Source organism: Colobus angolensis, unplaced genomic scaffold, assembly GCF_000951035.1.
Source record: "Colobus angolensis palliatus isolate OR3802 unplaced genomic scaffold, Cang.pa_1.0 Scaffold27, whole genome shotgun sequence".
NCBI lineage: Eukaryota > Metazoa > Chordata > Mammalia > Primates > Cercopithecidae > Colobus > Colobus angolensis.
The window spans coordinates 13985029-14003516 of NW_012115932.1; the positions used below are offsets into that span (position 1 = coordinate 13985029).

At 43.9% G+C, this 18488-nt stretch overlaps 1 protein-coding gene across 1 annotated transcript in view; it reads left to right on the plus strand.

Annotated features, from left to right (window-relative positions):
• Positions 1 to 18488, plus strand: part of DOCK2 (dedicator of cytokinesis 2) — a 447565-nt gene that overhangs the window by 360705 nt on the left and 68372 nt on the right. Inside the window, exons 30-32 of the mRNA XM_011947752.1 lie at positions 987 to 1065; positions 11528 to 11628; positions 11719 to 11777. Of these exons, the coding sequence (XP_011803142.1) occupies positions 987 to 1065; positions 11528 to 11628; positions 11719 to 11777 (239 nt within the window). The remainder of the gene's footprint in view (positions 1 to 986; positions 1066 to 11527; positions 11629 to 11718; positions 11778 to 18488) is intronic.

Genomic DNA, 18488 nt, shown 5'->3' on the forward strand with positions numbered 1-18488 from the left:
AGTGCAGTGTCATGATCTTAGATCACTCTGCAACCTCCACCTCCTGGGTTCAAGGGATACTTCATGCTTCCCAAGTAGCTGGGATTACCGGCGTGCACCACAATGCCCAGCTGATTTTTGTATTTTTAGTAGAGACAGGGTTTCACCACGGTGGTCAGGCTGGTCTTGAACTCCAGACCTCAAGTGATCCGCCCACCTTGGCCTCCCAAAGTGCTGAGATTACAGGTGTGAGCCACCACACCCAGCGCATTTGACCATATTATTACTTGGAGGAGAACAGTGGAGAAGGGGTATATATAGCAGGTATATGATATACACAGAAGAGTGATCATTAGAGCATTGTTTATTACAGAAAAAAACTGAGAAAAAAACCCAAAAAGATCCATCAATAAGAAATGGATTAAACAAACTGTGATACAGCCATACAGTGGAATGCTCTTCAGTGATGAAAAAGGATGAGATATATCTACATTCATTGGCATGAAGGAAGCACACAATTTATTGTTGAGTAAAAAAGACAGACTGTGAAACAGCATTTGTTTTTAGCCCCATTTATCAAAATGATACCCTTAAAATATCATTTGTTTACATACATCTAGGGAGACCTTTGAAATTATGTTCATCAAAACGTGGATGACAGTTTTCGATAGGTGATAGGATGTGGGAGCATGTTGTTTGTTTGTTTGGGGGTTGGGGGTGATTTCTCTTTAGCATGAATTTTCTGCCATAAGCTTGTAATATCTTAAACATAAGACATTGCAAATTTTCAAAAAGAAGTCAAACAGTTATTGAGTTCTTGCAAGGCAAACAGCCCCAGGTCTAGAGTGTGAACAGTTGTTAATCTGCATTAGCTGACCTCTCTAAATCGGTAATTTGGCCTTTGAGCCTCTCCCCGAAGAGGGTGAGGGAATTTCAGTCTGGCAGAAGGACAAAAGAACCTAAGGCATCATGCTCAGATAGTCTGGTAATTTTCTGCCCTCTTCCAGGGTCTTCCTGAGAGCTATCAACAAGTTTGCAGAAACCATGAATCAGAAGTTCCTAGAACACACGAACTTTGAGTTCCAGGTGAGTATGAGACACCAGAGCTACCCTTGGAGCTGCCCAGGGCGTCTCTGACATCTTGGGCTGATGGCTCCATCAGACACATCCCAAAGCCTACAGAAGCTGTCCCAGTCTTTCCAGGGATTTCCACGGAGGGTTGTGGCTGGGGAGAAAATTCTCAGGCTTTCAACCAGGTCCTTGATTAAATAGTCACCAATTGATCATCATATGCAAATGTGACTGTATAATGGATCTTATGCTAACAAGGAGACTTGCATTCATTCATTGTCAGAGTCGGTACCACCTTTTAAAAATGTATCACTTTTTTTTTTTTTTTTTGCTTTTCTATTGCCTGGAGCCAAAAGAGCAGCCAGTCATAGACAATGAAAAATGATTTACAATCAAGTTCTCCAGTACAACTTTGTGGCTTCCTGATTCCTTCGAAAGTCATTTTTAGTGCTCAGCCAAGACCTGGGATCTCTAAGAGACTCAGGGTCCTAAAAGTATGTGCCTGGGGCAAACAGAATGACACACCTGCCCAGGTCCAGGCCCAAGAAGAACAAACTCTGTGGGAAAGTCCAGATTGCTGCCTCTTCCCGGAGAGGTGAGGGGGAAGGCCCCCCACAAAAGGATCCCCTCCAGGGAAGCCTCTGATCCCTAGCATCTCTTGCAGTGGGGGCTTAGCATGTAGGAGACACTGAGCTCATAAACTGCAATGATGGTGTTTTTTCCTTGCTCATCTAAGTTGTTCAGTTCCTGTCTGGGCTTTCACCTCTCAGAAGCTGAGCAACTTCAGGCAAGGCCTGGACTGTATCCATGCCTCAAGTGAGTCATCTGTAAAATGCAGCAACTACCCTTTCTACTTCAAAGGGTTTTTCCAGAAATGGATGTGACGAGGGGCTTGTTGGGAGAACCCGCTTGTAAGGTCCCATAACTTTCTGTTCAAATATTTCCTCCTTAAAGAGGCCTCCCCTGCCTGACTCCTCTCTGAGGATCACCCCCACTGACCCCACGGTCATTATGCAAAACCACGTGGCTTCCTGGAGTCTCTTCATACCACTAAATGTCATTAGAAATCATCTTTCTTCTCTACGTGCATATTTTCTCTCTTTCCTCCCATAGAACTGAAGCCTCATGAGTATAAAGACCTTGAACACACAACAACTCTATGCTGTGTGCCTGGCACATGGTAGGTCTTCTTGGGGAAGTGATGTCTGGGCTGAGGCCTGTGAGATTCACCCTGCTGAGAGCACCGGCCTATGAGTATTTGTTGAGAGGATGAACAGGATCTCTGAAGAAGATTCTCTTGAACTACCTTGCATTCAAATCAGGCAACTGAGCAACAATGAGAGTGATGATAAAATGAGTAGCTGCCGTTTTCTGACGATTAATACATGCCAGATCTCATGAGAAGCACTTTAAGGGCATTATCTTTCTCAGTCTTTACAGCCACCCTACAGGTTAGCCACTATTACTAATATTTGTTCTGCTCTAAGGAGGCAGGAAGTAAGACTCAGAGATAATAAGGAGATAGCCTGGTGTCACCGAGTACATCAATGCAAAGTTGGGACCAGAACTCAGTGGTGGCCGACACCAAGACCCGCACAGATGACTACAGCCACGTGCCAGATATAGACTTTCACCGCCGCAGGGGGTTGACTGCCCGACTGGGTCTGGGTGAGAGTTTCTCCTGGCATTATAAATCTTCAACATGGGAACACAGCGTATCTCTTTAGCTGGTTTGGATCAGGAGAGATGCTCGATTTCCTTCCAAATGTGGCTGAGATGCCTGCAGGCTCTGGTCACGGGTATGTTCAGGGAAGTTTCTGCTTTTTGGGAGGGGCAACTTGGAACACCATACCTAGGGGCCAGAGGTGACAGGGTTTGGTCCATATAACTGCGAGCTAGTTTGTTCATCTCTTTCCATGGGTGTCAGCAATTGCAGCCTCAGACTTGCTTTCCGACTTCACTCTTTTCTATGCTCTTAGATGGATATTTTCCAAGAGAAGCTCAACTTTATTCCTTCAGGGCATTCCTTTAGGTTTATATCCTGTTTTCCTGAAAGAAAATCTGTATTTGAGAGATGCTTAGAGATTGAGCGTTGCATACATGAGAAGTACGGGCTTGCAAGCTGAGTGACTTTAGACAAATTACTTCATCTCTGTGTGCCTCAGTTTCCTCAACATTAAATCAGGATACTAATAGCAGCTATGTCATTGGATGGTTGTGAGGATTAAGTGAATTCACATAAAGTGTTTAGAACAGTGCTGGGAACATAGCAGCCATTTAATAAGTGTTAGCTCATTATAATAATAGTAATTTTATTATTTGGATAATGATTATGATGATCATGCCCCTAAATGTGTCAGGGCTGGGAATGCATGTCAGTCCTTGATAAAAAGGACAGGAGGCCTCTTTCTGGTCACCACAACATTGCCTGGGGCTGTCACACCCACAAGATTCTGTAAAACAGAAGAGTGGCCAACATTACACAATAAAGTAAGTCTCTTTTCCTAATGAGGCTTCCATAGCTATTTATTGAAAAGTACCCAAGAACAGGATCATTTTCCAACCTTATCTTTGTTCTCCTACCTTTTCCTCCCTCTGTGTAAGAATGGATTTGTCCTCTGTACCCTGCCTGGAACACGCCTTGTCTCCTTCTTACGGTCTCATTAATTATGCATTTAATATCAGCAGGAACAGCATCCATCACTGACTGCTGCCTGTCTTGGCAGCCACTGACCAGAGGAGGGGCAGGTGCAATGAGATTATCCCTAATATCTTTCCCAGAACAGTGGTTTTGTGATTCAAAGGGCAGAAAGTAAGGAGCTTGGTGACTGCCACTCTGTAGGTGACAAGAACTGGAAATTATAAAAATGGTGTTTTCTGCTTGCAGCTGAGATCACTTGCATTCTAGGCCCTATTCAGGATGCTGGTCCTTGGTGTCTGCATCAGTTCACGTGGTCAGGGAAGACAAAGAGAGGATTTCAAATTCAAATCAGCAAGAAATTGTGTTTAAGAGCAATTCTTATGGGCCCAGACTATTGCAACACGCTTCAAGGAACTCAGAAGCAAAGAATACTGCCCTACCCTCAAGGATCTTGGAATCTTGATAGAAGGCTATATAAATCCATCTTCTAGCATCCAGGCTTTTGAAGAGGGTGACTAACTTTATTGGGCATCTACTTAGAAAATTTTGATTCTCATCATAATCTTATTAGGTTGGGATATACCCATTTCACTGGTGAATAAACTGAGCTTCAGAGAATTGATTGACGTTTCTGTTAAAGGTCATCTAACCAATAAATGGGGCTGCTGGGATTTAACCCCAGGCCTGTCTGCAAAGCACATCTTCTTTTCACTCTTCTGCTCTGTCTCTTAGGAACTGGGTGCCTTTGGATTCCAGGAGGCAGCTTTATTTAGATCCAGAAGCACTCTCTGCCATTTCTAGTTTTTACTGGCTCTGGGATAGAGAGCTCTGAGATGATTGGCTGGAAGATGAGACTCTCCATGTTGAAATCTCCGATTGTTCCTGGAATCAGAGATTATACTTGGACTCCAGAAAGACTCTGTCTTGGGCAGCGCTGTGTTTGGTAGTGAGATGATTCTCTCTATTTGGGGATGCTCTAATTGGCTCTAGGTGGTGGCCATTTCTGCCTAGGCCTTGAGGCATTCTTGGATTACCAGCCTATCCTGGGAACCATTTTTGATATCCTGTGAAATGAAAAACCTCTAAAATATCTCTAGCCTTTAGTAGAGGCATGAGGGCCACCTTGCTCTTTATAATGGGAAATGTAACCGGTGATGCCAAAAACAGGCGAAGGAGAGACACACATAGAGGGAGCAGTCATCAAAGCCTTGCCGCCTCCCATAGCGCCACCACAGGGCGACTCATGGTGGGATGGTTCCACCAGGCAGAAAGGTGGGCACATGCTTGGGTGCAGTTTCCCCAGCCCTGCCTACTTCAGCTTTTAGGCCCCAGACATCCTCTAGTCTGATATGTCTCACCTGAGTCCACACCTGGGGCCTTCGACTCCCAGAATCAGAAGCATCCGCAGAGTGGTCATGACAGCTGTGCCTCTGCCCCAAAGAGGAGGGCAGGCTGACTGCGTTTCAGCACCGCTGCATGCTGGTTTCTTTTTTTAACTGAAATTTGAGATAAATAATGATTCCAGGTCACTGAGAAAGAATCCTGATTCTGATTTAAAAAATCCTTGATCTCTCTGCTATAAAGACTGTCATCTTTATAAACATCAGATGGACCAGTGAAAACCGTAACCATCAACAAAGCGGAAAGGACACTGAGAAGGGAGAAGAGTGATTTCAGCAGAAGAGCAGGGTGGTGAAGAATGCAAGACCTGGAGTCAGATAAACTGGATTCAGATGCCACCTTCACCATTTTGTAGCTCTGTGATGTCAGGCAAGATATTGAACCTCTCTGGGCCTCAGTTTCCTGATCTCTAAAATGGGGAGAATAATTATACAAATCTCATAGTTTTTTTAGGGGGTTTTAACCAGAATGCATGCAGTGTGCTTGGTTCATTAATGAACTCATTCAAAAAATAATTTCCCAAGCACATGCTGGCTCAGACATAATATACGATACCATATAAACAAGAGTAAATTTAAAAAGAAGGTTCTTGCTTTCTTGATGCTGACAACCAGTAGAGGAGACAGAAAATAAATTAATTTTGTTGAAAATATGACATAGATGTTGTGAACGGGGTATAATATGGGTGAATAATGGGTGAATCCACTTTGCTTGGATGAGTGGAGAAGGCTTTTTTGCAAGACTAAGAGTTTACTAGGCAGTGATTCTCTCATCTAGTCCTTACAACCGCACCCTTTAGATACTATTGTCCTCCTTTTCTAGGCGACGTTACTGAGACTCAGAAAGGTAGGGTACCTTGTCCGTGATAATGGAACTGGTAATTGAATTGAAACCCTGGAAGGCAACCTGACAGTGTCTATAAAAACAAAGACAAAAAACAACAACTAAACATGCACAGACCCTATGTCTAGAAATTCCAGTTCTAGGAATGTATACTACAAATGTAGTTTCCCATGCATAAAGATGTTTAAGTAAGGGTGTTGATTACAGCATTGTTGCTAGCAGAAAAAAAAAAAAATTGGAATCAAGCTAAATGTCTATAAATAGGGAATTTGGTTAAAATTAAAGTACATCCTCATAGAATACAATGTAGCAATAAAAGAGAATGAAGCAGATCTGTATATGCTAATATAGAAACATTTGCAAGATATATTGGTAAGAGAAAAAAGCCAAGTGCAGCAGACTTTTTAAAAAGATGTCTATACATACATTTGTTTATGCATAAAAAAATTCTGAAAGGCTATCCCAAGGAATTGTTAACATTGTCTTCTGGGGAATTAGACTTGGATCCAAGGTAGGATGGAAAATAACTTTCTCCCATTTGATATTTTCTATCATTGTTTTAAACTATGTGTGTATATTACTTTTATAATTTCTTCAGAGTTAATTAAAAGTAACTAAATTCTCATTATACCCACTAGCAGTATGACTTTGGGTGGTCTTTTACTTTATCTGGACTTTACTGTTTACCTCTGTGCAATATGGTAGTCAGAACAGATGACGCTTAAATTTATTCCAGTTCTAACCCTCTATTGTCCTGTCATTTCAAAATATTAAATTCCCAATTAGAAATCACCTCATCCCTTCCCCCAGGGCAAAGAGACCTGTGCATTTTGCTAAAGAGACACTGTAGCTTCCCCTAGTCAGCTGAGGTAGACATTTAGTAGAAATATCACCAGGCAGTTTGTAGGAGGGCAGAAAGAAAAATCTGGGACCCTTTGAAGAATTTCTCTGACAATACAGCAATTGATAAATAAATATTTTCTGGAGCCCAGCTGTATTCAAGTCCTTGTGCTGAGCATGGCATTAGAGATACAAATAAACGGAAGACAAAATCTTGGTACTTGTGGAGGTTACAATTGGAGAAGGCAGGGCATACAAATACTCCACAACCAGTGCTGTCATCAACACCACCATTCCATACACTGAGCACTTAATGTCAAGCCTGTAGTGGATTCCTCATTCTCATATGATTGATCCAGTAATTACAACAGTCCTTTATGGTAGGTGCCATTATTTTGGGTATTGCAATAGAAATGGTTTTCACACCCTGGTCTGCAACACACTGACACATGTCTTCTTGACCATCAGACAGTGCTGTCATGAGAAACGAATGGAGCACAAGGCCAGGTGCAGAACAGTGGACTAACATCCATGATAGCACACAATAAGTGCTCCTCAAATCAGGAAGTGATCAGGCAGACCCAATGTGCCCTGCAGTCTAGGAAGGCTTCATGAAGGAAGCGGGTCTTGAACCCAGCTTGGATGTAAGAATAGGACACAGTCACTGCAGGTATGAGAACCACTGTGGGTGAAGCCAAGGAGACCAAAATGCTCCTGTGATCTCTGTGGAGTCTGAGCAGACCAGCCCACCTCGGTGGGCAGTTGTCGAAGGAGACAGCACTGGGGACCGTGGAAATTGTATAAGACTTTAAGGGCCAGGTGAATGCATTTGGATCTGATTCCTTGGGAACAAGAGTGAAGAAAGGCTTGGGGCAGAGGCCTTATAAGTATTCAGCAATATCTAGTTGTGACCACGGCTCACCTCTAAGAGCACTGCACAGAGCCACATACTGTGACAACCTCCTCTGGGTTCCAGAAGTCATTCCCACAGAGCCCCGTGGCCAGAACTGGGCAGGGGCTGTGGGTGAGGTACTTGGATATGCCATTTCTGATCCGCTAAGAAGATGAGGCACAGCTATGGCTTCATGGTTCATAAAGGTCTTTCAGAATGGAAGCCAAAACCAAAACAAAACCAGGTCCACTCCCGCGACAACTGAAACATGTCCACCCAGAGATTTGTACAAAAATGTTCATAGCAGCATAGCGTCAATGCCGTGATTCATAATAGTCAAAGACTGGAAATAACCCAAATGACCATCAGTGGATGAATACATAATCAAAATGTGTATATCCATATGAGAGAATATTATTCAACAATAAAAAATGAAGTACTGATCCATACTACAATATGGATGAACCTTGAAAGCATTACACTAAGTATAAGAAAACATACATGAAAGGTCACATATTTTATGACGTCACTTATATGAACTGTCAGAACAGGCAAATCCACAGAGACAGACAGTACATTAGTGTTAACAGTTTCCAGGCAGTTTGTAGCAGAGCAGACAGAAAAATCTGGGACCTTTTGAAGAATTTCTATGACTACATAGCAATTGATAAATAAATATTTTCTGGAGCCCAGCTGTATTCAAGTCATTGTGCTGAGCATGGCATTAGGGATACAAATAAATGGAAGACAGGATTTGGGTACTTGTGGAGCTTACAGCTGGAGAAGACAGGGCATACAAATACTGTGCACCCCGTGCTACCATCAACACCACCATTGCATTTACTGAGTGCTTGGTGTGTGCCAAGCCTGTGGTGGATGCCTCCTGTTTGTATATGTTCCAGGGACAGGGTAGGGGAAGATGTTGGTGGGGAGAAGAGGGACTGACTCTTATGGGCAGAGGGTTTCTTTTGGCATGATGAAAATGTTCCAAAATTAGACAGTGGTAATGGTGAATATACTAAATGTACTTAAAACTAAATCATATACTTAAAAAGTGAATTTTATGGTTATAAATTATATCTCAGATAAAAAAAAGAAAATCAGGAATGGGATGACAGAGAAAATGCTTTTTTGATGGATTCATTCAGGGTAGAATAGAGAATGGCAAGAGGCTCAACCATATTTGACATGTCTTACATGTTAAGTGGCATTTCTGAAATTATTCTCACAAGTAATTATAGATTGACTTGCTTTGTTGGATACTTATTTCCTATGTACCTTGATTACTCTTTTGCTGTCCACTAAAATCAGAGATTTCTCACTTTCATGGAAACACTCATTTCCATGTCTTGTGGCCACGGTTTTCTCTTGCCCTGGCTTGTTGTTTCAAATTCTCATCTTCAGTGTGAGAAGGTGTAAGCTCCAGACACAAGCAGACCACAGCGGCACATTTTCAAAGCAAAGCCCTGGAGAAGCTGCTAAGTCACTGGGGTGCCGGGAGGAAAGGCAGTCTGAAGGGGTGTGGACAGGAGACCCAACCTGCCACATGTGTTTACATAAGCAAGGTTGCTACGGAAACAAGGAGATTTGATTCCAAATGTTAAAAGAACCTTTGGAGGACTTTGAGGAAGGGAGTGGCATGATCTGAGGTGTTTTTGTTTTTGTTTTTGTTTTGAGATGGAGTCTCATTCTGTCTCCCAGGCTGGAGTGCAGTGGCGCAATCTCAGCTCACTGCAACCTCCACCTCCTAGGTTCAAGGGATTCTCCTGCCTCAGTCACCTGAGTAGCTGGGATTACAGGCATGCGCCACCATGCCTGGCTAATTTTTGTATTTTTAGTAGAGATGGGGTTTTACCATGTTGGTCAGGCTGGTCTCGAATGATCTGATGTGTTTTAAAAGGTTCTTCTGGTCTCTGCATGGAGAGCTGACTTTAAGGGGGCCATCAGCCAAGAGGCCACTTCACTGCATCCCAAGAGCAGTTTGGTTTTTGGGGCCCTGGGTGATAAAGGTCCAAGTAGAGAAAAAAGCATTCACTCAACAAAATGTAAACTGCATGAGGCCAGGGATCACTGTCTGTGTAACCACTGCTCTGTCACCACACTGTGGCAAGGCCTGGGCACTTAGCAGATGTTCCAGAAATATTTGTTAAATGCATCCCCAGCTGAAGACTGACCGTGGTGTGTTAAAAGAACCCCGGATGTCAATTGGAAGGTCTGGGTGCAGATCTTACCTCTGCTGTGTGTATAACAAGATGAGAGACTTAGGCGAAATACTTAACCTCTCCAAGCTTCAGTCTCCTCATCTGAAGGAAGCTTGAGATGAGGAGTAAGAGCTGTCAAGTGTTGAGCGATGAAAGGAAGATGTATGGGAAAGTTCCTGGCCCATAGTAAAATTAAAGTGCTTGTCTTGCTTCTTTCAAAGACTGGAACCGCAAACCCATTTGAAAGTCATACTCTGGGCAGCAATGATGATGTTATGTTATCAGTGGAAGAGTTGCCACTTTTATAGCCTTGGCAATCTGCAAACACGAATGAACATCTTTGAGTTAAGGATGAAGGTCTCAATGGCAGGATGATTTCTCTGGCTAATGTTACCTATCCTGTTGCTACAAACACTGTTGAGAGGGGCCAAAAGTGGGTGGGCTTTGTTCAGCAAAGCTGTCTCCCACCTGCTCCTTGCAGGACCTTGGCATCTTGCAACAATTGCCCTTGAGCACCAAAACCCTAGGCAGTATCACTGGCTTTGGTACCAAAGCAACCACTGGAATAAAGAAAAGCACAACAGCAATGAGGCTAGCAAGGATTTTTGAGCTCTTACTGTGATTCATGTCTTTAAACACCTCATTTTGTGTTATCTTTATCACAGCTTTCTGCAGTGGGTACCAGAGTCACCTCAGTTTTGCAGACAGGTTCACCGAGGCTCCGTGATGAATCTATGGATTGTAGATCCATGGTTTGGATCTATAATATCTCTGGTTCTGTAGCCTGTATCAATATTGCCATCAGTGTGGCCAGTCTTTTGAACAGTCACCATGTGCTGACTCCTTTACCTGCTCTATTTCACTGCAAGCTGGTGGAGTGGGTTCTAGTATCAGTGCCTCACATTTAGCACTAACAGATCAGATATATGCAAAAATCCTTACAAGCCTGCATCTCAGCTGGGCCAGCAGGGGCTGTAACTGAACCGTGCATCAGAATCACCTGAGTGCTTATTAACCTGCAGATTTCTAGGTCCCACCCCCAGAGGTTCTGATTCAGTAGGTCTGGGCAGGGGCCAGAGAATTTGTATCTCTAACAAGTTCCCAGGCGCTGCTGCTGCTGCTGATCTGGCAACCACACTGTGAAACCATCAAACTAAAGGGAAAGAAAAGGCAAAATATTTTAAGACAGAATGGATAGCAGGTTGGTCCTCCAAGCTGTCAGGTGAATTAGGGAGGACTTCCAGAGAGGCTGTGAATCCCTGAACTGTCTTACCCTTCATCACCCTCTAATTCCAGGGCAAGAAACAGCTCTCCATGGCACTCAGCTGGAGCAAGTTGTCTTTCAAAAAACAAAACAAAGCACAAGGACAAAACAACAACAACAACAACAACAACAAAAAACCTAAAATTCTCCTCTTCTCCCAAATCCTGTTGTCTGAGAGTGGACGTTGTAGCGCCTAGAGAAATCCATCCATTGTCCTCACTTTGGCCAGGATGTTAATTTCGGAGTCAGTGCCAGTTAGAAAATTGCAGTGGGCGCAATTAAACTGGTTCTGCCTCTATCTTCTGCCATCTTCATAAATTATTCACACTACCCAGCGCTTATGCCTTCCCACTTCAGACCCTCTTCATAACTGTTCTCTGCTCTTTCATTTACAGCTGTGGAACAACTATTTTCATCTGGCAGTGGCTTTTATCACCCAGGATTCTCTGCAGCTGGAGCAGTTCTCACACGCCAAGTACAACAAAATCCTGAATAAGTAGGTTGCATTTTTGGATTTCCTGAAGAGGGGGAGGTCCATGAGATCCTCTGAGTTGGTGCCTGAAGCAGAGGTTTTTGTTCCTCCTAGGTATGGGGACATGAGACGGCTAATTGGCTTCTCCATCCGTGATATGTGGTACAAGCTTGGTAAGTAGGCACACACATCCAGATACTCACATCGGCATGCACCAAACTCCTTCTTGAAGACCATCTATTGGAGGGCCACAGGGGTTTTAGCAGTGGGAGCATGAAATAACAGTTCATTACTGTGTGTACCCCGGTTCTTAGTAAGTGCCTGATTATACTCTGAATGAGAGGGGGTCCCCACACGCACACCTACCCCCAACCCTGCAAGCAGCTGTGAATATGCTTCTGCTTGATGCCCCCAGTGGGTTACAGATCCAAATGGAAATTTGTAAGATGGACCAGGACTGTCATGGGAACTCATGTGCTCACACATCACACAAATGCTTGCTGCTGATTGGAGGGTCATTCTGCATCCTGTATAGCATGGTCCACAAAACATACTCCAACATCATGGGGAGAATTGGTTCTCTGAAATATGAGAGTGTCTTTTTAGCTGGAAAGTGACCCCATAAGCTGCCTCTGCCTCAGGGAGCTGCAGGAATCCTGTGTGGTTACCTGAATGATACCTGTAGAGGGAGGGATGGAACCAAGGAGACATTTACTGAGACTCTGAGTCAGTCCCATGCTAAGAAGATTGTATTTAATCTTCACATCACTTCCTGTAAGATGGAACTGTTCCCCCATCCTTTTATTGATCAGGAAACTCAGAAGAGGAGGTAACTTTCTTGAAATCAAACAGCTGGAAGCCTCCAAGTATGGTTTTGATTCCACAAGGGCAGGGGCCATGAACCTTGCTCATGGCCTGCATCCTCCTCTATAAATATGTGCTGAAAGGGTAGATGATGGGTGGATGGATGGATGGGTGGGTGGGTGGATGAACAGTAATGAATTTTTTTATTTTTCTGTCCCTCCTTGACTCTCTGATTCTAAATTGCTCTGCCCTGGGTGTGACTGTTGACTTTCCTACAAGTACTAACCATGCCCATCTCTTGGATTTAATTTTTGTTCCCTCTTCAGACTATGCTTCTTGCTTCCCCAGACCTCGTATTGTCTGCCAGTTCCCAGGGGTTTTTTAGGCGGCCGTTGCATGCCCCTTCCAGCAAGTTCTATCCACTGTGGGGGAAGCATAGTACAGTGGAGAGACTATCAGTCTGGGTTCTGTGGTTGCTGGTAGCACCAGACTCAAGCTAAGAGAAGTACAGGCTGGATAACAGGGAGGTTGCAGGTTGGCTCACAAAGCCCAAGGCGGAGCCAAGGACCCAAGCCCGGAACGGACTGCCACATCTTTGCTTTGGGCCTTGCTCTGACATTTACAGGCTGTGAGGCCTAGCATCACCAGGCCTAAGTTGGGGAAATAAGCACCCTCACAGGGGGCTTATGAGGCTCATAAGAGCACAAGCTGGGGCAAGTGAAGCCATGGAGGCCACCACCCTCACATCAGAGTTTTTATCATTATTGTCATCCTTGCCCCATCAGGATGGAACCTAATTTTTCTGTTCTCCCTGGCCTCTACCCTCTAAGATGCCAGTAGCACCCTCCCTAGTTATGACAACCAAAAAAGTCTCCAGACGTTGCCAAATATCCCCTGGGAGGAGGGGGTACTACCTCTACCCTGTTTTTCTAGAAAGGCATGTCTTTCTCATTCTATCTTTTGTTTCTCCACACTGGGTAAGGACTGGGATATAGGAAATAATTGACGTTTCATTTACCATTGCTTTGCAATGATAGGGGAATGGGGGAACATCGTGTAAGCACAGGCCCATACGACAGCCGGCACCTGACCTCAGGGTCAGGAACATGAGAAAGAGTAAGGGCCCGCAGCAAAGCGAAGAGGACATGCCCATGCAGAGAAAAAAGACAGTTGCTGTTCCTCTCCAGTTAATTGCTGTCCTACTGAAATGCAATCCCAATGTTTTCATACCTTTCAGTTTTTCAAAAGAAGCCAGGAGACTGGGTTTTTCAATGTATTTTCCAATTTATGAATACTAATGAAAACTAATTGAAAGTTTTCAAAACATCAGATGTGCTCAACACATGATGGACCCAGATTCAGTTCACTTCCAAGTTTGCATTCGTTGTTCTACAACAGCAGAGGCTGGATAAAGCTGTGGCAGGCTTCCTTCCCCAGCTCGACACCCCAGGCATTGCCAGAATTGCAAAACAGGGATCTGTGCTTTGTTTGTTTCAAGTCCTTCCACATGGCCTGCTCTTTTCTGAATGTCCTTCATTGCCATTGTTTTGCACACAGAAGATTTTATTTAGATATAGATTATGTTTTGGCAGGCATTCCCGCACTCCCAATTATGCTGATGAATGAAAAGATGTTACCAGATATTCCACCTGCTTAGAATCACAGAACGTTGGAGCTAGAAGGGCCCTTCAGAGATCATACTGTCCAGCATTTTTCAAACATTTATTTTTAGCTGAGGACCAATAAAAAAGTTCTCATGCTTAATAAGTAAATTGGATGAAATTAGAGCTATTGTAATTGAAGTGAGGTGGGAGACCCAGAGCCCACTATAACAGGCTTCTCTTGAACTTCCCTTGTAGAGGGTTTTCTAGGGGGAAGCCCTGAGCACTGCAGAGAACAGTTGGAAGCAACTGATCTGGTCCAATTCATTGTTTTACTAATGAGGAAACTGAGATCCAGAGAGAAGGGGTTTGTACAAGATCATGTAGTGGGTTAGAGGCAGAAACTGGACGAGCACCTTGGCCAGAGTGTTTGCTCTGAAGCATCACAGACTCCCTGCTGTTAGCAAACACCTGTAGGATGAATTAATGCAATTAAAAGACATATCTGTCAGGGGTTGGGAGTTAGTTGCAAAAAAGAGGCATTGACTGCAGCTGCCTTAATCAGAGAAGGTATTTATTAGAAGAGCAAGAAGGAGCTGAAGAACCAGGCTTCTCTTGTTGCTGGCTACCTGAATCCAGGATTCAGTGTTTTAGGATTGCAATTTGCTCAATTAACAATGCCTTGTAGCAAGCAACAGCCATGTGTCCCAAGTCTGTCCCATGAGAATCAGCAGAAACATACCTGTTAGGGCTACAGGAAAGTTTTTTTCCAGTTAAAAACAAAACAAGACAAAAACCAAGAGGCAAGGAGAGGACAGATTGAATGAACAAAATGCATTTTTGCCCATAGCCCTCCCCTCTCTTTCTTTCTGGAAAACGACAATATGGCTGGAGGGGCAGTAGCCATCTTAAAGCCATGAGGACAAAACTCACATTCTGAGGATGAAGGAGCAGCTCTGGACCGGCCATCTTTTGGCTTCTTGTTAAACAAGAAAATTAAAGCTTCAGTTTAGTCATGGTAGTCAGATTTCTGTTGCATTCCTAACTGATACATCGTCTCATTCAACCCTGCTGATTGTATAGATAAAGTTGCCAAATGAGGCCAAGAGAAGCACAAGGACATTGCCAAGGTCAAAAACAAGTCAGTGACTGAATTGAGGCTAAAAGAGCCTGTCTCTTGATCCCAAGTGCAATGTTCTTACAAATAATTATTTTTCAAAGTGTATGCAAATTGTTTCAAAGGGCGTGAAATAACCAATGATCTATGTTTTTTCAAAGACTACTGATAATGAGCAAATCATAATGCATGTTAGTTTTCTAAATTTTGTTTTAAGGCCAGAAGCAATCAGGGCATCATCATCACGATCATCAGTATCATCATCATCTTCGTCTCATCAAGAACAACTCGAGCAACCCTGTTGCTCGATAATAAGATAGCTAATTGCAAATCTATAATCGCAGGCTTGAAGATTATTTAACATTCTTCAGGGGAAAGTCTAGACAAATTGTGTGTGTGTTGTTTTGGGAGAGGAGGTATGGGCAGGGAGGTCTTCATGGCGAGGACAACATGTTGTTAAGGAGCCAGCCACTCAGGGGTTAATGCCATTTGTTGTTTTGGATCCTGGGTGGACGCCAAATGGAAAGTACTTTTCCCAATAGTGTAGCATCATAACATTCGATTTCTGCTTGGCATGAAGCAATGCACATTTTGCGCAAATGACTTTGCACTTAACCCTCCCACATTCACTTGGGTTAACACGGAGCTGCTGTGTTAACACTCGTTGTGGGAAAGAAAGACACATTCCAGTGCCTGGCATCTCGGTCTCCCATGAAGGGAGGTTGGCCTGGCCAAACCTCAAGGGCAATTTGGCCATTACTGTTTAAGCATCTACAGAGCGCCCAGCTCACTGCAGAGCTCCAGAGAGTAGAGCTATCAAGTAGGGAAAAGTAACAAAGTGAAATATGTAGTAGGGACTCAGGAGTTCAGGCAAAAGGGATGTAAGTGAGGACTGTAAGGATGATTCCGTATGGTGGGAAAATGGCTTCTGAATTGGAAGGAGGACCGTGTCAGGACTGAAGGAAAGACAGGGAAAGGGTAGGTATTCCAGGGAAGCAACCAGCCCAAGCAAGCATGGCTTCCTGGAGTTGGGGAGTGGCTGCTGGGAGTAAATGGGAAATGGGATTAGTGTGGCCATCCATCCATTTGTTTGCTCATTCTTTTAATAACCAACTTCGAGCACTGTGGTAGGCTCCCCAAAGATGTCCATTTCCTAATCCCCAGGACCTGTGGAATATGTTACTTGACACAGCAAAGGAGACTTTCAGGTGTGATAAAGTTAAGGATCTTGAAGATGGTGAAAGTGTCTTGGGCTATCCAAGTGGGCTCAGTACAATTACAGCACCCTTATAAGTGAAAAACAAAAGCTGGAGAAAATCAGAGTCAGAGAGTGATTTAAAGAAGCTGCATTGCTGGCTTTTAAGATGGAGGAAGGGGCCACGAGCCAAGGAATGCCAGGATCCTCTAGAGGCTGGAAAAAGAAGCTGGGGAAGGCAAGGAAACAGATTCTTCCTTAGATCCTCCAGAAGGAACTCAGTCTTTCCCAGACTTTGATTTAGCTCCGTGCAACCCCTTTCAGACTTCTGATCTCCAGAAGTGTAATAAAATAAACGTGTACTGTTTTAATTTACTAAGTTTGTGGTGATTTATAACAATAGCTGTAGGAAACTAACATACACATCCTCTACATGCCAGGTACTATGCCAGTAGCTGGGGTTAAAGCCCGAATCGGATTAGAGATATAGCCCCTGACTTCATGGACTGGTTGCTCTGAATAGTTACATACTAACTGCAGCATTATTTAATGACAGTTGTGAAGGAGAAATAGCTGTAGAACGGAAACTTGGGGCACCCACAGAATCAGCGACAGACTCCTGCTTAGCGAGTAAGTCAAGGATGGCCTCCATGAGGAAGAGCCAGAACCCCTGAGCTCCAAGCAGCGCTGTTCTTTAGAAATAGAATACAAGCCTCTTAATTATAAATGCTTTAGTGTCTTTATTTTTCAAAAATTGAAAGAAACAATAAAGTTAATTTTAACAGTACATTTAACACCATATTCTAAAGTGTTATACTAAACATGTAATCAATATAAAATGTTACTGAGATTTTTTTTTCCTTTTTGGGGTATCTGGTGGAGTTTTTACACTTACAGCACATTTCCAATGGACTAGGCACATTTCAAGGGCTCAAAAGACTCATGCAGCTAGTAGCTTCCATACTGAATAGCACAGCCCTAGAAAATGAGAAAGGGTTTGATTTGCAGAGACATGGGGCGGGGATAGACTTTGGAGGGGGGTCCAGGAGAGGGAAGGAAGAAGAGCTCGTTGCCAGAGGAAGGCCCAAGGCGAGAAAAGCAGTGTGCGCTGGAGGAGTGGGAGCCAGGCAGGTGGATGGAGGGTGACCAGGTGAGAGGCACAAGATGGGTATGGGGAGGGAGCACAGGACTAGACGGCCTGCAACAGTTTATCCTGAGAGCAAGGAAAGTCATAGGGAAAAAATGCTGTGAATAAGCATGATCCAACTAGGGCTTTTCAAACATCTTTGAGGACGAATGAGAAAATACTTCAATGAGACAGAGAAGAGTGGAGGGTTGTGAGTGTCAGCCATGGTAGGGAAGATAAATCCATCTGACCCTTTCCCAGTTCAGCTGTTTGCTTTAAAAGTGAACAAATAAAAAGACCGGCCTGAAAATTACCATGAAAAGCTTCAGGGAGCTCCATGAGGTTAGACCTTGTCTTTTAATATTGCTTAATCTAAAACTCAGCATAGAGCTGAAGCCAAAGTACTTATCATTAGCAGCAGCAGCAACACTTACTGAGCTTTTGCAATGTGCCCGACACTGTGCAGAGCCCTTCGTTTGCACAAACTCTTAAGCTTCGACAATTCTATTAGGCATATTTTACTATCTTTATCTTACAGATGAGATCATGGAGGCTCAGGAAAGGTAAATGACAAGCACAATGCCACACAGCCAGGGAGTGGCGGTGGCAGGACCTGACCCAGGCTGTCAGACTCAGAGACTCTATGGGGCCTGGAAGGAAGCTGAGGCTGGGCAAGTCCTGAATAATGAGGAGAGAATTGATTGCCTGTCTCAGAGCATTGCCAGGGGGGAGCTTTTCCAAGCCTGAGACAGAGAGCAAAGATCTGTGGATCTGTGTTCTGTCTTCCCCTTTTGAACTGATTTTTTTTTTTTTTTTAATCAGCTCAGCTTTATTTCAAAGTCCCCAGGAGGCTTGCTGGACTCTGAAATCCAGGGAGTCATAACTTGCCCTCATCCTTGTTCATTTCAGGGTCTGTGCCAGCCTTTGGAGAGGGCTTTCTGTCCCATGTCAGCCTCAGAAAGTCGTGGCTTACTCAACTTAATTCTCAGCCAAGTTCACAAAAGCCTCCCTCCCTCCCTCTTTTCTCCCTTCCCTCCTTCC